Source organism: Leopardus geoffroyi, chromosome D4, assembly GCF_018350155.1.
Source record: "Leopardus geoffroyi isolate Oge1 chromosome D4, O.geoffroyi_Oge1_pat1.0, whole genome shotgun sequence".
Classification (NCBI taxonomy): Eukaryota; Metazoa; Chordata; class Mammalia; order Carnivora; family Felidae; genus Leopardus; species Leopardus geoffroyi.
Genome location: NC_059342.1, coordinates 59,938,962 through 59,959,800, shown reverse-complemented (window position 1 = coordinate 59,959,800; position 20,839 = coordinate 59,938,962). Strand labels below are relative to the sequence as shown.

At 50.2% G+C, this 20,839-nt stretch overlaps 2 protein-coding genes across 4 annotated transcripts in view; one reads left to right on the top strand and one right to left on the bottom strand.

Moving 5' to 3' along the window:
* Positions 1 to 1,038, bottom strand: part of LOC123592900 (stimulated by retinoic acid gene 6 protein-like) — a 63,582-nt gene extending 62,544 nt beyond the window's left edge. The window contains exon 1 of the mRNA XM_045468332.1: positions 933 to 1,038. The gene's annotated coding sequence lies outside the window, so the exon portion shown is untranslated. The remainder of the gene's footprint in view (positions 1 to 932) is intronic.
* A 14-nt stretch (positions 1,039 to 1,052) lies between these two features.
* IGFBPL1 (insulin like growth factor binding protein like 1) lies at positions 1,053 to 17,005 on the top strand. Of its 3 annotated transcripts, none has more exons than XM_045468338.1 (5): positions 1,053 to 1,602; positions 11,241 to 11,350; positions 12,050 to 12,166; positions 13,995 to 14,097; positions 15,998 to 17,005. In XM_045468338.1, exons 1-5 carry the CDS (start codon positions 1,155 to 1,157, stop codon positions 16,003 to 16,005), a joined length of 786 nt encoding a protein of 261 aa, XP_045324294.1. In that variant the 5' UTR covers positions 1,053 to 1,154; the 3' UTR covers positions 16,006 to 17,005. The 3 variants fall into 3 exon arrangements, with proteins under 3 accessions (XP_045324294.1, XP_045324292.1, XP_045324293.1); XM_045468336.1 differs by having other exon boundaries at positions 13,995 to 14,153; XM_045468337.1 differs by having other exon boundaries at positions 13,995 to 14,176.
* The last annotated feature ends 3,834 nt before the right edge of the window (positions 17,006 to 20,839 follow it).

The window sequence follows — 20,839 nt, the reverse complement described above, 5'->3', positions numbered from 1 at the left end:
ACCACAGGAACTCAGGAACTCACTACCTGCCAGACAACAGAGGGGCCTCAACCCCCTTCCCTGCCAGGAGAACTCATCTCTTCTTTTTCCCATAATCTCATGGGGCCCACAGATGTTGCCCACAGTGTTAATTGGCACTCTGGGACCCAGAGTTCACTGGGCTATGGGCTTGCAGACAGTTTTATAGGAAAATGGACAACAATCCAAAAGGCCCCTCCATCTCTAAGAGTTCAGAAAAAGGAAAAACTGCACAGGGCAAATGAGGATTAAGGTGTAAAGGCAGGAAGAGCCATCCATACAGCTTGGTCAGCAAGTCCCTCCCTCCATCCAATGTCTTCACTTGGCCACACATCAAACTCCAGCAATCAGGACTCCCTAGGGTGTCCTGTTTGGGTCCCCTGCCAGAACTGGGCCAGGGATAGAATACACAGAGCCTGGCTTCAAGCAGAGGCCACATGAATAAATATCTGACTACAAAAACCTGGGCTACCATATCTTTCCAACATGCACTGCCCACGAACCACAGATATGCTGACGCTTGTGAGCCAGGACATTCATCACAGCATCATTTGTAGTAACAAAAGGATTGAAAACTGGCTAAATAACTGCAGGTTTTGTGCAGTTAAACGCTGTGCAAAGTTTGAAAGTCCGAGGTCAACCCAAAATAGATGACCATATCTCATCACAACCAAAGTCATTTTTAACTGTGAAGTATACCGTGACTTTAGTAGCATGCGGGGGGAGAGGGGGGGAGGGGGGACAATTAAACAATGCCCCATTGTTTGCACAAGCCTGATCCTCTTAGGAGGATTAAGGGACATGATAGTTGGAGCTAGCTTTGGATCTGGAGACCGTACATCCAATCCGGGCGCTACCACAGCGTGCTCGGGCAAGTTCCCGCCTGGAGTGGTCTGCTTCCCCTAAGAACCCACCATGTCTGGGAAAGTAGGTCTCAGGACATCACTCCAGCTCGGAATTGGGGCGGCCAGGAGCCCACCCCTCCGCTCCGGTCCCAGGCCGGGCAGCCGGCTGAGGCGCCCCGCGGTGGAGCCCCGGCCAATCAGCGGCCGCGGGGCGGGCCGGGTGGCTGCGCGGCGCGCACGAAGCCCAGCGCAGCGCGAAGAAGAGGCGCCAGTGCCGTCCCGAAGCAGACCATGCCGCGCTCCACCTCGCTCTTCCCGCTGCTGCTTCTGCTGCTGCCGCCGCTGGCCTCGGGCCTCGGACTCCGCGCCGCCGGCGGCCGGCGCCCCGAGTGCGGTCCGTGCCGGCCCGAGCACTGTCCGGCGCCCGCGCGCTGCCCCGCGCCCGCGATTGCGGCGCGCGACGAGTGCGGCTGCTGCGCGCGCTGCCTGGGCGCGGAGGGCGCGAGCTGCGGGGGGCGGGCCGGCGCGCGCTGTGCCCCGGGTTTGGTGTGCGCCAGCCGCGCCGCGGGGGCGGCGCCCGAGGGCACCGGGGTCTGCGTGTGCGCGCAGCGCGGCGCCGTCTGCGGCTCCGACGGCCGCTCCTACCCCAGCGTATGCGCGCTGCGCCTGCGCGCCCGGTACACGCCCCGCGCGCACCCGGGCCACCTGCACAAGGCGCGCGATGGCCCCTGCGAATTTGGTGAGTATGGCTTTTGCCCCGTGGTGCTGGGGTATGAAGAGAAAGAGGGACCCCTCCCCCCAACCCTCAGGAGTGTGGGGCTAAGGATCCCTCAAAGCACAGTGATTGACAGCCTAAGGTTTCCCTTCGTAAGCAGTTTTTATTACCTGGCCAGGTACTCAAGAAGACTGGGACAGGAATCCACATCCTGCACCCTTGCTTACCAAGCTCATGGAGATACAAGTCCCCGAGCTGGTCAGAATTTTGGTGAGCCTGTTGTCCCTTTTGGTATAGTACCAAAAAGGCCTGCAGTTATGGGCAGGCCTGACATGTTTACCTCCACCAGCCTGGGAGTTGGGGGAGGAGGTGTCTTACTGGGTGCAAGTCCCCCTGCGTCTGGCACCGAGCCAGGCCAGGGTGGGGTTTTTGAAGGGAGAGGCAGAGAAAGTGAAGATCCTGGATGAGGAGGAGCTGAAGACAGGGGACTCAGGAATCACTGGGCCAGAACACCAGGGTTGGGGCCCTGCTGGGAGGACCTGAGGGCTCTCCCACCCAAGACAGATAAGACCTTTGGAGACCTGAGCTCTGAAAAGATGGTGCCATCAGGGAGAGAGCTGGGTTTTGTGGGTGTAAGGCTTATATGATTTGGAGGGTGAAGAAATAGAAATTTATTCATTGCTGAGTACCTAGAAACTTAAAGTTCATTAACTTCACAGTAAAGTCATCTAAAGTTGCCCACCTCTATATGTAATTTTTAAAACCCAAACAAAAATAAATGAAAAACATCAGTATAGGTATTCCCAGTGAAGCACCCTCCTGCCCCATTAGGTTTTGGAGAACTGCCCCTGTCTACACTGCCTGGAGGGGGCAGTGAAGAGTTGAGGTGAGTGAGCTTGTGGCCAGGATGTTCCAAGGAGCCTGGCTTGGAGCTCTGGCCTGGGCCTGGAGACCCAAGTCTAGACCTAAATGCCTAAGTTGGGGTGATGACTTTAGCTCCAACAGGGAAACCTTGGCAGTGGGGGATGACCTTTTCCAGACCTTGGGAAATTTCTAGTATCATTTCCCCCCAAGCATTCCTGGTAGATGCACTCAAGTGCAGGAGACCCAGGGGGTTGTTCGGGATGAGACAGGAGGGCTCCTGTCCCGGAAAACAAAAACAATGTGCTGCCCTTTGAGGGGTCTGAGGCAGCCCTGGAGCACAATAAAGTCATGGGTAGCTGTTCCTGGCTGGGGCACCCAGTGGAGGAAAGAGCTGGCTGGTGCTTCTGTGATGCTGCTGGTTCCCTGAGTGACCTTGGGCTGTTATCTACCCCTCTCTGGGCCGAGTCAGCCCTGTGGAACCATTATTGAGGCCCCCTTCCACTTTGAACCTTTGTTTCTGCTGTGTGGCATTAAACAGTCCTGTCTCCTCCCTTCTAGTTCCTATTCCTCCTTTTTACAATCTGCTTTCCTTAGCAGTTAATTCACAGGCAGTTCTCTTTGTCTCCTGACAAGTAACTCCACATGCAGGAGACACAAGAAATGCTGACCAGGTCCCCAGAATCCAACCGGTGCTGATAGTCTCAGATAATTTCTCCTTGGAGTGATAGTCTGTTCCTAAGAGAGAGCCACCTTGAAGACACATAAACCAATTCTGCTATTATGCAGAGGAGACTGAGACCCAGGGGGGCAGGGGACACATCCAGAGTGACCAGTAAAGCCTGACCAGCATCCAGGACCCCGACACCTTGTGCAGTTGCTCTTTCAGGACAGGAGTTGATAGTGTTAAGTCAGGCAGGTGGTGGTTGCCATGGTTACCAGAGTGCGGCCAGATGGCAGATGGAAACCCCATACCCCTAATTCATTGAAAATTACCAAATGACAAGTAAATGTGACAGCCCCTCCAGTCTGATCTAGGGGGCTCTGAGGCCCACCCCAGGCACAAGCCCCAGGAGTAAAGATGTTCAAGGGGCCAAAAGGAAGGGAATTCAGAAGCTGCTTTTAATGATCCCATTAGTGACAGGCATCAGGCCTCCCCGGAATTTAGCTCTCCTTCCCCACCAGCAGTCGTATCATTTGCCACAGACCTGGGCACCGTTCCCTATCTCTTTTTGTCCTGAAGTGTTTGTGACACTGAAGTGTTTGTGACCCCTGCCCATGTGAAGCATGAAGGTGTAGACAGGGGGATCTTTCCTGGCCAGTGAAGGTGGCACCTTGTGCTGTGCTGCCCTAAAGCCATCCTTTATTCAGAGGACATAGCAGGGGCACTTTTTAACAATGCCCCTAGGGACCCTGGTGGAAGGGAAACAGGCTGAGTCACAGCAGCAGCTGTTCTCCTTCAATACTGTTAATAAAATCACCCTCCTTGGCCCTCACCTATCCTTCAATAAACGAGCACCTGACTTTCACTGAATGAGACCAACGTAAATATTTATTAGGTTCGCACAGTGTGGGAAGTGTTCTTACACATAACTCTGAGGGGCATTTGGAAACCATGTACAGGCTTAAACTCTGACCTTTCCTCCCATGCTCTGAAACTCCCCCAAAAGCCTAAGAGCGAGAGCAATCCTTTGATTAACACGTTTAATGAAGATTCCTCCTGTTCCCACATATGAATAGTTCTTTACTGTTGGAAATTGTTCTTGCATTCCATCTTCTTACTCAATTCTCACAACTACCCTGGCCAGATCTCACTCCTATTTAATAGAAAGGAAAACTGAGGCTCACAGAAGGGAGCTCCCTGGCTAGCTCCTAGCTGATGTAGGGCTCCAGCCTGGGGTTTCCTGGCTTTTTTTCTTCTTTAATGTTTATTTACTTAAGCGGCTGGGGGGGTGGGGGGGGGCAGAGAGAGAGAGGGAGACACAGAATCGGAAGCAGGTTCCAGGCTCTGAGCTGTCAACACAGAACCCTACACGGGGCTCAAACTCACGAACTGTGAGATCATGACCTGAGCTAAAGTCGGACGCTCGACAGACCGAGCCACCCAGGCACCCCTCCTGGCTCTTTTCAGACGGAGCCATGCACCTCTAACCTGCTGGCCACCTGATTAGAAAGTGGCTACAAAGCGGCTACACTTGAATCTTGAGGGTTTCTCAGTCTGGAGCCACCTCGTCCTGTTTTCCCCCCAAGGCTTGCTGCTGGTTCCTCTATTGAGCACTGGGTGATGGCTCCAGAGAGGAACAGGGGTAGCTTTATAGAAGCGAAAATACCTGAGAGGAACCCTGAAGGACTGGCAGAAAATTCTTGGGCAGATAAAAGGGGATAGGAAGGCTCAGCATGAACTAGGCATGGAGGTAAGAGCAGGTAGGAGGAGGTAGGGGGCCCATGAAGGGTGTGAACAGTGACCTGCTGACAGGTACCCAGGGGGATAATTGGGGAAGGGGGTGAGACCCAGAGAGGTTGGGAGGGGGGGGCATTGCCAGCCTTGAGTGCCGGACTGAGGGATGAAGCTTTGTTCTGTACGAAGTTACTGTTTTCGCTTCTCTGTTGTAAGGTGGTGTGGCGTTGTTTTTGTTGTTAAAAGGCTGTGTTGTTCCATGTGTGCTCCCTGACCATTTGCTAACATTGGGAGGGGGTGGGGATCCTGCAGACAGCAGGTTGATAGCATGTTTTGAATGCTAAATTAGATAGGAACAGGGCCCTGTGCCAATACCCAACAGGGCACCGAGCCCCTGAGCTTCAGTGAGCTCTTGAGATCCTGAATCTTAGAAAATTCACCTCAGCTGAAATTCCAGTCCACTTAGAAATCTCAGTCTGTGCGAGGTGCGTGTTACCAGGTAACCAGGAGAGGCTGCGAATGCCACTTTGTGAGAGGGACAAAGAAGGGGGGCCTCGTGCTCAAAAGCCTTTCATGCCGAGGGAGGGGGTCTGAGGCACAGGCTGCAGGGAGCCGGATTAAGCTGTTTCTCCTTCCACATCCTAACATGACTATTAGCATAAATTATCAGGGCTGTTCAGTGCGTTCATGATTAAACTCTTTGGCTGTGCACTTCTTTGTACAAGCAGATGGGGTCCTGGGGGATGACTCTTGATATTCCTTCTTTCCTTGGCACTGTTAACTTTAAATAAACCTGGGAGGCATTTGAGAAGATCGTCCATTCTAGCCATCCAGGACATATTTAGTTGACCAGGTGGGGGGACAGATCAGCACACACTATAATAATAATATCGATCCTTTTCATTTGTACAGATCCACATGGTTAATAATTCAGTCACATCCATTCTGTCCCTTCACCCCAGAGGATGTGGGGTAGCAGTCATTGTCTTTGTTTGCAGACAAGAGGGAATGGTTAGCAACTTGCCCAAGCTCCATTGGTTGGCACCTGGACCCCCAGGCATTTGAGTTTCCCTTGGTGCTATTTTGCCCACCCCCAGTGGGTGTACAGGTGGGTGACTATTCTGTTACCTGATGGATGCATCTGTGTGTGCCATCCCAGCATTTCTAGGGCTGTTGCTGGCACAGACAGAAAGAAACAAGTATTGAGCAAGAAAGATCTAGAGAAATGAAGCTGGCACATTCAGACTGGACCCACGAGGCACCATCCTCCCTCTTGAAACCCACATTACTCTTGTCAAATTCAGGTAGAAAGCCCTGGCTCTTCCAGGAGTGTGGCAACTCTGGCAACAGTGAGGTGAGAGGCTGTGCCCCAGGTTTGCCAGGATGAGGGCTACGGGCATGGCCTCTGGATCAAGGTAGATAGAGCCCACCCATAGGCCTGCTCCCCCAGAGGCCAGTAGGGGCTTTGGAGCAGGCAAGGCACTTTGAGATTACCCTTGGGGTAGCACAGTCTGCCAAATCCTTGGGTCTCTCTGTGGAAGCCTTTTAGTTTGCAAGGGGTCTTGTAACTGTTCCTCCCAATAGCTGAGGGGGAGGTGTTGGGGTGGGGAACAGACTCCTGTGCCCATTTTAAAGAAGACACTGAGACCAAGTCACAGCATTGGGGTGTAGCAGAGACAGGATTTGAACCTGGGTTCATCCTGCCTGTGGTCATGACATTGAGCACCCCAGCACGGCACTCGAATGAGCCCTTGGGGACAGTAGGATTGGGAATGTCCTGCTAGTGTAAAGGACGTACCAGCCATTTAATAGTATCTCTACATCAATCCCAGGGGTGATGTTTGGAGGGTTTTATTCCTGTGCAGAAGAGAGTAAATGGAGCAGCCCAGAGACCGTATCCTTAGAAAGACCTGCTGGTGAGATTGACCCTTGGCTAGTGTCTGGGAACTTGGATTTCAGAAGGGTTCCTGCCATTTTTGGAACTGCTGAGGGTAGCTTACTGTGCCTAAACTGTACCAACACTGTGGTTCATGGTGCACACCTGCTTTCCTTCTGGGACCCTGGAATTTTGGTACATAATAAGCAGAGGGTGCCCAGGTGACCTCCCGCCAATAAAAATCCTAGGCAAGGGGTGAGCCTCCCTGGGAGATGGCATTTCACACATGTTCTCACCATTCATTGCTGGGGTATTAAGCGTGTCCTCTGTGATCCACTGGGAGAGGTTCTTGAAAACTTGTGCCTGGTTTCCCGTGTCTTCACCCCGTGAACCTCTTTTCCCTTTGCTGTTTTGCTTTGTCTCCTTTCACTGTAATAAATCATAGCTGTGTATAAAACTGTGCTGGGTTCTGGGGGCACCTCGGTGGCTCAGTCGGTTAAGCATCCTACTTGAGCTCAGGTCATGATCTCATGGTTGGTGGGTTTGAACCCTGCATCAGGCTCTCTGCTGTCAGTGTGGAGCCTGCTTTGGATCCTCTGTCCCGTCTCTGCCCATCCTCCACTTGCATGTGCATGCGCTTTCTCTCTCTCTCAAAAATAAATAAACATTAAAAAAACAAACAAACAAAAAAAACACCTGTGCTGAGTTCTGTGTGTCCTCCCAGCAAACACTGAACCTGGGGATTGTCTTGAGGATCCTCAACACAATCCCTAAGGAACTCTTTCTTATTCTGGAATGGAAACAGGCAACAAATGTTTCACTTTAAAAATGAGTGTGGGGGCACCTGGGTGGTGCAGTCGGTTAAGCATCCGACTTCAGCCAGGTCACAATCTCGCGGTCCGTGAGTTCGAGCCCCGCGTCGGGCTCTGGGCTGATGGCTCGGAGCCTGGAGCCTGCTTCCGATTCTGTGTCTCCCTCTCTCTCTGCCCCTTCCCCGTTCATGCTCTGTCTCTCTCTGTCCCAAAAATAATAAATAAACGTTGAAAAAAATTTTTTAAAAAAATGAGTGTGGTGGGGCGGCTGGGTGGCTCAGTCAGGTAAGCATCCGACTTCAGCTCAGGTCATGATCTCATGGTTTGTGGGTTCCAGCCCTGCACCAGGCTCTGTGCTAATAACTCAATAACTCAGAGCTTTTAGCCTGCTTCTGATTCTATGTCTCCCTCTCTCTCTGCCCCTCCTTACTCATGCTTTCTCTCTCCAAAATAAAATAAACATTAAAAAATTTAAAAAGTAAAAACCAGCGTGGAGTTGATGAAATCAGGGTGAGTTTGAGTCTCCACTCCTCCAGGCACTTCATCTTTCTGAGGTTTAGTTTTCTGATCTGTAAAATGGAGATAAAAGCACATGCTTAGCAGGGTAGGTATAAAGATGAAAGGACTAGTGTATGTGGAAGTGTCATCTAAGTAGAAGGCAAGACAGTGTGGGACAGAGCTCAGAGCCCAAGCCCTGGGCTCAAAGCCTTGCCTATCATTTAAGCCTGGGTAACTCTGGCTAGCTCTACAGCTGGTGAAATTGCTGGAAAGGTCGAATGGGTTAATCCTCTGTAAACAGAATAGAGTGCCTAGCACACTGCAAGCTATCAGAGTCAGATGGTGGCATTATTACCATTGTTACTATTATGACGTCGATAGCTGATTAGAAAGAGCTATTATGGATAAAAATGTTTTAAATTTACAATCAGATATGTTAATATTAAAATGAGATTACTATGACAAAAGGCAGCATGAGGAAATTTTTTGAGATAACTGGACTCTTCTATATCTTGGTTATGGTGGTGGTTATGTGACCATAGGCATTTGTCAAAACTTAGAGCTGCACTCTGCAAGGAATAACATGCTGTATGTAAATTTAAAAATAAACAAAAATTTGAATGTCACTTTATCAATGAAAGCTGGGACTCTTTTGTAAAAGAGGTGGTATTTTCTGCCACAAGATCAGTAGCAAAGACAGTATTTCCAAGACAGTCTTTCTTAATTGCAGTTACTCAAAAGAGGGAGAGGGAAATTCGAGGAGAGAGAACGTTGAAATGTGATTTACCAGTTTATTCATTTAGGACTGAAAGGGATTGATGAAACCTCATTTAAAATTGATGACTTTACATGAATGAAAGTAAAACATGTTGATTGAGTGTCCCTCTGGAATCCATTGAGGGCTCTGGAATAAGATGCGGTTGTGATTGTTCCCCCAGCGAGCCATTTGAGGACGGCTGGGCTCCGGGGAGGTGGTGTTGGCAGGAGGGGGTGGATAAATTAGACTCTCTTTGTCATGTTGCAGATGGGGCCCCTGCTGGAGAGGCGGGGATGGGGGGGGGTGGGGGTGTCCTTTGTAGCAGTTTGCAGGTGGCTGGGATGCATAGGGCAATGTTAGAAGCCTAAGACCTTGGTTCACTGGGGGGCCTTTGGTTATACTCAGTGTTGTGGCTAGAGGTGTGGTGCTTGGAGGCAATCATACAGGCACAACTGAAGGAGTGGCTGATCAGGCTGAGAGGGAAGAAAGCATCCTGGGCCTAGGGAGGAGGACAGTGTGGCACTTCAGCTAGGAACTTCTCAGATGTCTGCATGGTCTCCACCCCAGCCAGCCTACCCACACCCTCCCTCCCCTTTCCGGGGTGGAGAAGGTAGTGTCTGTATTCATTGGAGGCCATTGGGGCACTCTCTGGGGGCTGTAGGACTCCAGGAGGCATCAACGTGTGGGAGTTATAGGGAGGTGGGTTTTAGCTCCAAGTGAAAACAAGCTTTCTTAGGAACAGAGCCCTCCAAAGATGGAGAGGCCTGGCTCCATAGGTAGTGAGCTCTCTATCACTGGAGGCATGTAAGTAGATGCTAGATGAGCATACCACAGATGATGAGGCACAGGATCTTGGGGAGTTGGGCCCCTCTGGTCTGAGACTCTGGTTCTAAGACAATTTTCCAGAGACTTTTTTTTTCTTTGGTACCAGCTTGACGAAGTCTGTCTGGAGAGGCCAGAGCAGTCTCATTTCTGTGCCCTTTCACTCCTGAACTTCCCTGCTCTTCCTGTGGCCTTCCGTCTCCCTCCTTTGCTCTCCTTTTTATTGCAGCCTCACCCAGGCAGGCGAGGGCCCTTTCCTTCATGCTTCAGCAGAGCCCTAGGAGCATAGACCCTGCAGTTTGATGGCCAATGAATGTGTTTGCTCTTTATTTGCCATTTGCTTCTTCATCCAGTCATCTGCTTACCAAACCTGCTCCTGACCTCCACTTACGTGTCCTGTTAACTTAAACCATTACTCTAGCACTCATCACCTAGTAAGATGAGCTCAACAGCCCTGTGAGCAGGGGGTATTATCCCCATCTTAAAGATGAGCAGACCCAAGCAGAGAGCATTTTCCTCCCCATGCCTCCCCATTGCATCTTGCCCAAGAAACCGAGGGCCAGATGCAGGGATGGGCCCAGCTGCCATCTAGTTCAAATGAGGCGGGATGGAAGCACCTGGACGCCAGCAGGCTGTGCTCCAGCAGGTCAGAGAGGTACAGACACCTGGTCCTGGACTAGGACACATACCTTCTAGGCCCTGTGGAGTTGAGGGCTATATTCCATGCAGAGTGGGGGAGGCAGTGTGGGCAGGTCCATTGAGGGGCTGGGTGGAAGGCCAGAGCCGAGGTGGCTGCACTTGATTCTTTTAGCACCAGTGTGAGCAGAGGAGGCAGTGGGCCCAGGGAGGAGGACAGTGTGGCACGTCAGCTGGGAACTTCTCAGATGCCTGCATGGTCTCTATCCCAGCCAGCCTGCCCACACCCTCCCTCCCCTTTCGGTAATGTTCTGGCAGCCTTGAGCTGCACTGCCTGGGTACCGTGATCCCGGCAGCTCCCTCTCTCCAGGCGTCCTCTGTCGCAGTGCCGGCTTCCGTGCCTGCAGCTCTGCCCACCGGGAGGGGGCTGTCGGGGCAGGGAGGCCTCCTGTGGAGTCTGAGAGTCTGAGATATGCAAACGAGCGTCTGGACCAGCCCCGCAGGGGGTCTCAGCTCGGTGTGTGCAGCTGTTCCGCAAGGCCTGTTCTTTGAACCGCCCTCCACGTGGAAGGAGAAAAGCCCATCTGTTAGAAGACTTGGCATTGGTGAGGTGACACCAGCCCCTCCCCACGCACGCTCAGTGTCTCACGGAGTTGAGCTGTAAGCAGATGGCAGCCGGAGTCCTGGAAGGGGCCCTGGGTGGGAGTGTGATGAGACCAAGCCCTGCCACAGACGAGGCGGGCAATTTGGGAAGTCGCCTCTCCTCCCCAGATCCCTGTTTTCCTGTTGATAGAACAAAGGCAAGGATGAGGAAACATGTAGGCATGCCTCCAGGTCTGAGGGAAACACAAGTGCATTCTTTATGTGTGTAGAGCTTTCTTCTGCTGCTGCCCCCTCACGTCGGACTATCCCAGCTGGCTCTCTGCAGGTAGGGAGTTCTAGTGGTGGGGTGCTGGGAACCTGGCAGGGTAAAGCTTGTGATCTCTTGTCTTCTTCCTCCAGCCCCCATGGTTGTCATTCCACCCCGGAGTGTCCACAACGTCACTGGTGCACAGGTGTACCTGTCCTGTGAGGTGAGGGCTGTGCCCACCCCTGTCATCACGTGGAGGAAGGTACTTATGTCCAAGAATTCGTGTGTGTGTGTGTGTGTGTGTGTGTGTGTGTGTGTGTGAGAGAGAGAGAAAGAGAGAGAATGAGAGAGAGGTGTTTCTCATGTGTATGTCTTTATATGTGAAGCTGACTATTTAAAAAAGATATCTTACATGTTCACTCCTCTACCTCCAGGTTTATGCCTCAAAACTTTCACCCCAAAGCTGCCCCCAGAGAAGGAGAGTGCCATCCTTCCTTGTGCCATTTGCTTCTTTGGCCACTTAGTGGTCTGAAAGTTCATCTACTTATCTAGCCTAGTTCCACTGGAATGAAGTTAGAGCCAACTGGATCTGGGTTTTAGAAAGACTATCCAAGTCTTATTCAAAAACTAGATCTTCCTGCAGATCAATTTTTGAGAGACTGGTGTGGATCACAGCATTTCTTGTCCCCCTATCTCGACCGACAGCCCAGAGAAGGGCCATGAAATTCTGAGCTGCTTCTGTGAGATAGTGATGGCGTCCGCATCGTTGCTGCCCAGCAGGGGGTGCTGTCTGCACATACATTTAGGTTTAAAAAGCCACTGACCTTTGAATAGGAGTAAAAGGTGCTAGGGTTTGGCCTTTGAGTCAGTAGGAAGATGTAGACAGCAAGGATGTCTGTGGTGCAGTTCTTAGCCAGAAATGCTCTTTCTAAATCACTCCTGGCTTTCCTGTCCTCTGTAGGTCACACAGTCTCCTGAGGGCACTCAGGTGTTAGAGGACCTTCCTGGGGACCACGTCAATATAGCTGTCCAGGTGCGAGGGGGCCCTTCTGACCACGAGGCCACAGCCTGGATTTTGGTGGGTATCTCATTTGTTTAGGATTATTTGGCTATTGTTCACTGGCCCTTATAAAGCACCCTTTATATTTCTATAGCACATTACACATTTCAAAGCTGTTCTTATCCCTTTCTTGTTGGACCCTACCATAACTGTGAGGAAAGCTTAACCCCGGAGAGGGTAAGTGGTCTTCACTGGTGGTCAGAATTGTGGCCCCAAAAAGATGTCCATGTCCTAATCCCTGGAATCCGTGGGTATGTTATATGCATGAGGGGATTAAGGTTGCAGGTGGAATAAAGTCAGCTAATCAGATGACTTTGAAGATGGAGGAAGAGAGCCACAAGGCAAGGAATACAGGCAGCCTATCTAGAATGGGTTTTCCCCTAGGATTCCTAGGAAGAAGGCAGCTCTGCTAATACCTTCTTCTTAGCCCCCTTTCTCATTCAAGAACTAAATAAATACAGGCGCACCTGGCTGGCTCTGTTGGGAGAGTGTGCAACTCTTGATCTCAGAGTTGTGAGTTTGAGCCCCATGTTGGACACAGAGGTTGCTTAAAAATAAAATCTTTTTTTATATAATTTTAATTTTTTTATCTTTTAAATAAAGTCTATTTATTTTGAGAGAGAGAGAGCAGGGGAGGGGCAGAGAGAGGAGAGAGAGAGAGAGAGAGAGAGAGAGAGAGAGAAACCCAAGCAGGCTGTGCACTGTCAGCACAGCCCAACACGGGGCTCAAACTCATGAACCATGAGATGAAGACCTGAGCCAGAGTCAGACACTTAACTGAGCCACCCAAGCACCCCAAAAATAAAGTCTTTAATGAAAAAATTTAAAAACCTAAATATAATAAATTTGTGTTGTTTTAAGCCATTAAGTGTGTGGAAATTAGTTCCAGCAGCCACAGGAAACTAATACACTTGCCCAAGACCATGTGGCCAGTAGAGGGAAGACCGCACATTGGCGCCCCCTCCAGGGCTCCTCTAGGCCACTTGGAGTAGTTTAAGTTGCTAGAACAGTGTGGTCTGAAAGAGTGAGGGAGTGACGGAATGGGGGTCCGTGTTGGGCTAGTCAGTCTACCTCTTGAGCTTCAGTGTCCCAACTGTCAGAGGAGGGCCCTGTGACCCAACAGTCTGTGACTTACCTGCCAGCCTCCTGTAATGTCAGGATAACAATGCTCCCCCTTTCCCTCACAATCAGCATGAGTTTAAAATGAGATGGTGTACGTAACTCCCCCGCCAGTCTGCCGAGTGACTCATGATTGACAGAGACAGCAAGAGAGGAGAGAGCCAGTGTGGGTCTGCTCTGCAGGGGCGTGAGAACCGGCTGCTCTCTGAGGGTGTCTGTTTCCTTTCACTCCCATCTCTGCAAGGTTTGGTGACTTCTCCATCCAGCTCAGGGACTCAGAATGCAGCTGGGTCCGTGGCTTTTTCAAATCAAGCACATCCCCCTCTTTATTACAAGAAAGGGTAGGGGGAGATGTTCTCTCTTGTGTTACTTTGTAAAGGCTGCCTCCATTGGGAGCACTTGTGGGCCATTCCCCAGTCAGTAAATTTTCGTTCTTTTAATTTGCAGTATTTTCTGGTGATGTATACTTATCACCTTCAATAAGAGGACCAGGTAAGCTCACAGTAAAAGGCAGGAATGCAGAGGAAGCCTTAAAATGAGAGCTGCAATAGAGAGGGTACAGAGTATAAAATTTAACTTTCTTGGCAGCTAAGGCAAGAAGAGAAATAATGTGCTCTGTCTTATTTTGAAAAAGAATAAGTGCTCAGACATATCATTAGGGACTAAATAAGGAAGTGATTTTGCTGTGCCATATATGACCATATAAACTTGCCTGTTTTATTTCTAGATCAACCCTCTGAGAAAGGAAGATGAGGGAGTGTACCTGTGCCATTCAGCAAATGCGGTTGGGGAGGCCGAGTCCCATGGCACGGTGACAGTTATGGATCTGAGTAAATACAAAGTCCCCCGCTTCCCAGCTCCAGACGACCGCATGTGATGGAGCAATGTACATGTTCTGAGTCATTTTCGGTATTTATACACCTGTGTCACAAGAGATTGAGATGCCTTATAAGATGTATGATAAGAAAGAAGAAAAATACATAAATCGAGGAAAGCAGAGGAATACCCAACAGTGGGAACATATTACAGGTAGCAGGTAGAATCTCTAGGATGGTCAACACCCATACCGCTCTGGGCTTCCCACCTAGCATGCAAAGTCGGGAACTGTGAACGTTGTGGGTGTCAGTAGGTGGGAAAGACCAGTTGCTTGTTTTCTGTTTCTGAAGTGGAAGAGAATATTTCCTTCAAGTCCTGGAGAGGGCACAGAGAGAGCAGACACTGTCATTGTGACAGCACCCGTGGGAAAACGTGCCTGCAAAGGAGGCCGTCTGTCTGTCCCCGGGTTCCTCCTGGGGAAGAACAGCAGGTCGTGCTTAGCAGCGTGTCTCCAGGAGAATCTGCGTCTCCCCTGGCCCCGTGGCTTTGTCCTCATAGTCAGCCGGGTGAGAGCTGGGGTTGCTTTAGTCCCTAGGAAACAAGCCCCCTAATTAGCCAGCTTTTGCTGCTAAACAGCCCCAGGGCCCGCTGGTGCACAGCCATCAACGTTTATGTCTTGCTCACATTCCTTGTCGTGGCTGCGGGTTGGTTGGCTGTGGCTCTGCTCCGAACGTCATATGGGGACCCAGCTGGAGGAGCAGCCCCAGCGTGGACTGGGTCCATTCTTTGTGGCAGAGGGGATGAACGAGAGATTGAGCCAGGTACACAGTCCCTTTTAAAGCTTCTGTTCAAATGTGGCAGATGTCACATCTGCTTAAGTGCAGCCATGCCCGGCATCAGTGGGGTAGGGGACGTCTGCTGCCATCACAGGAGGCCAGGGGCCGGGATGCAGGATTTTGCTGTGGCTGTAATCCATAGTCTTTCCTATTGAGCCACTACTGTTGTGTAGCTTCTGTGTACAAGGCCTTACGTCAGGTCTGTACGGATGCACAGAAAACCAAAACAGAACGTCATTAAGCGAGAATGGGGTACAGTGTTAAGGAAGTGAGGGGCGTGCATGAGTTTGAGGAGAGGGAAGCTGCTTAGAACTGGGGAAAAACGAAGATGTTGCTGAGAAAGTGGCATTGGGGTTGAAGGATGGTGGATGAAGTAGTTCGAGCTCTTGGAAACAGGGAGGAAGACAGAAGGTAGGAAATGGTCAGATAGGAATTCAGGTAGGAGATGGCTCTCAAAGTTGCCCTTCTGATACTCTGTGTATGTATTGTTCTATGGTGTCATACACATATCACGTATCAGGACTTTTTTCCTGCACACGTGTACACATATACATGCATATACATATGTGTGTGTGTGTATATATATATATTTCATGTTTCAAATGTGTACACAACTTTTAAGTATATACGTATTTAAAAAATACAATGAACTCAGGCTATGAACGCAGTCTATTATAGATGAGTTTTCAAAAGAGAGCCAAAAAGAACCATGGAATTTTAAGAACATGCCACCACCCAGTTCTTCAGTCCCCCCTATAACATGCAGTACTGTCCAGCTCTTGTTTGCATACCTTCAGTGGTGTGGAGCTCACTACCATCAGACATCTATCTTTGGATTTCCCAGTATTTGAAAGTTCTTCCTTGTATTAAGCTGCATTCTGCCTCCCTGAAATGTCCACCCAGTGGTCCCACTTGTACTTCTTGGACACCCACAAGGCCCCTCTGCTGTCCACCAGCACCACTCCTTGCCAGGAGGATTTAAGATTAAGGATCGTTTCCCCCATCTTCCATTTACCACATAGTTGATTGTGACAGAGTAGACTTCTTTTCTCTCATCCTTTTCTCTTTTTCCTTTTAGGGTCTTAGAAACCTGATGACAAGATGTTGGAAAAGTCAAGTCATGGATCATTTTTTTTTGTGTGTGTGTGAAGAGTTGGAGAAACTGTTTGTAGATGACCCCTTTTGTATGTTTTTACAGATTAGATGCAAACTAGATTCGTATGCAGATGTAGTTTTTAGCAGGGCAAGCATTGGGAAACCAGACTGCATGTGGCTTTTTTATACTTTTGAAATGAACTGCTCCGTAAGAATTCTTTTTTAACTACTCCCTCCCAGGGAAGGTCACCTGGTGGTATATTTGTAATTCTAAAGGGCTGGAACAAGGCCTGTTTCAGCCTTGTGTCTTTACCTCATCTGTCTGTGACTGATTGGCAAAGCTCTGTGACTTAGTGTGTGTTGTAGAAGGAGGGAGAGAGTCCCACCTTCATCCTCTGCCTGCTCTCTGACTCGCGGTGTGACCTGGATAGGCCCCTCCCCATTCTGGACCTTTGTCTCTAGCTGTTTGGACTAGCTGTTACCCAGGTCCCTTGGAGCCCTGCCATCCCAGAGTAAGATGGCCCTGTGGAAAAAATACAGGAAGTATAGTCTTAGCATTCGTTTTCAAAACTGCTCAAAACAGCTGCCACCGCTTCATACCAGAGTGGGTGTGGAGCTGGCCACAGCTCTTCTGTTCCTGCCATTTTCCCACCTTAAAGAGATGGAGTTCTAGATGGGACACTTTACCAGACTCCAGAGCCCCTTGGCTGAGTGCTTGGGGACCAAGGTGTCCCTTTGTCAACAAGCCCAGCATCCTCTAACCAGGTAAGCAGTAGACACCTGGCTTCTGGACATCAAACTGAAGAAACGGGGTCAGATGCTTCTTCCTCTGAGCTGTGCGATTAGAGTATTAGTAGAATACATTTTACTTAGAGACGTTTTGACCTCACCCAGAAATTAGGCTTGCTTTCTTTCTGTTCTTTCTTTTCTTTCTTTCTTGTTTCTTTCCTTTTCTTCTTTTCTCTCTTTTTTAAAAATATTTTTAATGTTTACTTTTGAGAGAGAGAGAGCGAGCACGCGCATGTGCGCAAGTTGGGGAGGGGCAGAGAGAGGGGGAGACACAGAATCCACAGGTGTCAGCACACAGCCTGACACCAGGCTCGAATAAACTCACGAACCGTGAGATCATGACCTGAGCTGAAGTCAGAAGCTCAACCGACTGAGCCACCTAGGTGCCCCTCTTTTCTTTCCTTTCTTTCAGTGAGACGAGTATTTATTATCTGACTGAAAAAATAGACTCCCCTGGGTGATTAAAAATTTTTTTAAGTCAGAATTGGAATCTCACTTGTGTCTTGTCCTTAAAGTTCATGAAGTGCTTTTCTGTCTGTGGCCTCTTCACAACTCCAGCACGGCAGGCAGGGTGAACACGGATGTCCCAACCCCCTTTGCAGATGAAGAAACCAGGCTCCGAGAGGGAGGCGCTTGCCCAAGGTCCGAGGGCCTCCGAGAAGGACCAGAACTTGGGGCACCCTTTCCATGCCATGGTGCTGCTTCTCGGGATAATCTCATGGCTATGGAAAGGAAGGGGCTCCAGGGACTCTCCTCCTGGTCCCTCTCAGCTTTTACGGCATATTCCCATGCCCCTCCCCCCTAGGTATCACATTCTGGTATCCTTTTTGGAATTGCATTTTCTCCCTTTGAGCCTGGCCGTTCCGTATCTGAAATATTGGGGTGGCATCACCCTGATGTACTACATGGCAGGAGCAGAGCCTGAAAATCCAGAAACATGAGGTCCATTTGGGGATTCATCCCTGGCTTGCTGCCTGACTCCAAGCAAGTCCCCTCACCTTCTGGACCTCCGTTTCCTCATTTGAGTAAGAAGGCAACGAAACTAGAGGGTAGTTTGCAAACTTTAAAACATTGGAACCCCTTTCTTTGAATAAAATCAGAGTTGAAACTGATTAACTGGAAGCTGTGCCTGTGTGTTGGAAGTTGGGGCTGCGGAGGGTCTGCTCACATCCCTCCCTACTCAGCGCCCCTACCCCCCTTCCCGTACTGCAGGGTTTTTGTACCCAAGGTCTGCGGCTGAGTCTCTGTGTGATTTGCATAGTTGGGAAAAGACTTGGTAAGGCACTTACAGTGCCTTCACTTACAGTGAAACTGTCAGAAGTAGGGATGCTGTGGCCCTGGAGAAGGTACTAGAACAACATCATGCATGTGCTGATAAGCACATCCAGCAAAATCCATTGACTCACCTTACATTTGCCCAAAACAGTTGGAGAGCTGGGTCTAGATGCAGAGAGCAGGGCAGATGGAGCGCTTGGGTGACAGAACTGAACATCAAAACCACAGGGGGCTGGGTTAGCATCGTAATGATGTGCAAAATAATAATAATAATATTGCACTCTCTGAAATTTTCACCAAAACCAAAAAGGCAGATTAAGAGGATTGTTCCAACCTAACGACTTTTTTGCACTAGGAGAGCCCCCAGACCCCTCCCAGGGCTGAAAGAAATGGTGCTGTTGCCGTTCAGAAACATGGTGCCCCCAGGAACTGGGTTTTCTGCCCTATTTTCATAGATGTGCTGATATCACATGTCCCATGCACCTGAAAATAAATGTTTTTAAGGACAGTCTTTATGGTCTGTTTGTCCTGGGAACACTGCTGTGGGTGGGCGCAGGTCCCACTGATAGGTCTCCACTACCGCTGACCATCTTGTCCTTTCCTCATCCACATCAGCTACTTTAGTCCTAATCCTCCTTCCTCTCACACCTGAGTTCTCGTCACAGCCCCACCTGGACAGCTTGCGCACAATTTTTAACCAGTCCTAATCACCTACCAGCCTGATCCTTCTAACTCCCCTGGAACTCATGTCTCCTGCTGGATACGCATCCCAGTATTTCATTCATTCAGCTTAGCTGTGCCCTCTGTCATCTCCCGCATGCACACGGAGTGGCGTTTTCCAGAGGCCAGAAGGGTGCAGACACCGGCAGGATGAAGATGGGTGGGAACTGGCCCGTCAGGTGAGACTCCAGTGGGGAAGATGAGGTTGCTGTCCTGCCAGGCAGCACAACGTGTCTGCTTGGTGATCAAAGCAGGGGGAGATCAGAGAAGACTTCCCGGAAGAGGAGGCATCTATGCTGCGGACTGGAGTGGGTATGGGGGATTCTGGGCCAGGGAAACAGCATGCGAAAGGAGCAGAGACGCAGAAGTGCAGGGTGGCTTGTGAAGGCGAGTAGTGAGCTGTGACTGGTTACCTGGAGCTGTGGTGGCAGGTGGGGGGAGCAGTCTTAGGCCACACCCCTAAATGCCACCTGGCATTTGGGAGGAGGAGGTTGGACCTGATGCTCCAAGCGGTGGGCAGCCTGACTCACAGTCTCCTGTTTATAACTGGGCTTAAGGGAGACCGTTCGAAAGCCAATGTTCAATCCCAAAACCTAACCACTTCCCACCATACACAAAAAAGTCCAATTTTTAGTCAAAATGGACTTTTTCTTCAGATTTTATGGTAAAAATTAATCCTATGTCTTTTAAAAAACATTGCCCTCCCCACTCCCCCAGGATGGATGACACAAGAAAAATTAATAAGAACGAGCAAATCAATCGACAGTGAACAGTCCCCTCTAGTGAATTTCCTCATTCCCAGCCTTTGCCAGGGCCTCCTGAACGTTAAATCAGGGAATGATTATTATATGATATTTTAATTAATTAAAGGAAGCGAAAGTGGCCTGGTGTCTGTAGCTGAATAATGAATTCAGAACGTGGGAGCCTGTCACCCAGGACAGAGCAGGTAGCAGTGATTGCCCATGCTTGGCTTGGTGGGACTGACTTTGTCTCCTGGAGTGTGGACTTTACAGTCAGGGCTCCCTCTGAGTCCAGGTGCAAGTATATCAGGGGCAGCCAGGAGGCAGAGCAATCTGTCTCCTTTCACTATGGCTGTCTTCCTCATGCCTAAATCTCCCTCAGGGCAGTGGCTGGTTGTAGAGGGAAGAGGAAAAATCATTGGGGGGGTGGGGATGGTGTGCAGAAGCTTCTCTTCCCTCCACTCATAAACCCACCCACCACACACATTTGCAGACCACCAACCTTGCTCGGTGCTGAGGGTCTGCTGCCACTCACAGCCCCCCCGAGTCGCTGGTGGCACCAAGCCACCAGCTGCTGTAGGTGCCATAGTTGTCCCTCAGGTAGAATGGGCATTAGCTTTGGAGTTGAAGACTCAGAAGCAAGGTCAAGCTGCACCACAGTCTGTAGGTCTGGGTCACTTCCTCCGCTTTCAGAGCCTGTAATTCCTGGTCGGTCCTGCTGCCCCGAGCCTGCGTGAGTGAGTGGACATGCTCGGTCCACTCTGGAGGGGATGCTGAGGGCTGGGTGCCAGGTGGCAGGGGCACAGGGAGACAGGTCAGACATGCTGGGGGGGGGGGGCTTGTGGAAGACACCATCCAGTGGGACAAAAAGTGAGACCCATTTCATTATATGCTGACAAAAAAGAGCTGGCACAGAACAAAACTAAATGAAGGGTGGGCCTTATGAGCTCAAAGGGGCCAGAGATGGCTGATTAAGATGGTCAGAGAAAGCATCCTGGAGGAGATGGGCCCTCAGTAGGGGTCTGAGAAAATGGGCTGGGTTTGGATAGGAAAGAAGAAAGGAGGAATAACATAAGCAAAGCTGGAAGGTGGGGCGCAAATGGCCCATGAGAGGGTTAAACTCTAAAAATATCTCTGTGAGGAACATCACACACACCCGCATGGAGGTGTCATGTGTGTTAGACCTGGGATGAGCTATCTGCTGAAAACTAGGGACCTCTCCCCAGTGTCAAAATGTCCTTGTAACTACATTTCCCAGCCTCCTCCGGCACCTTGGTTGGGTCAGGCCATTTGGGCCAGTG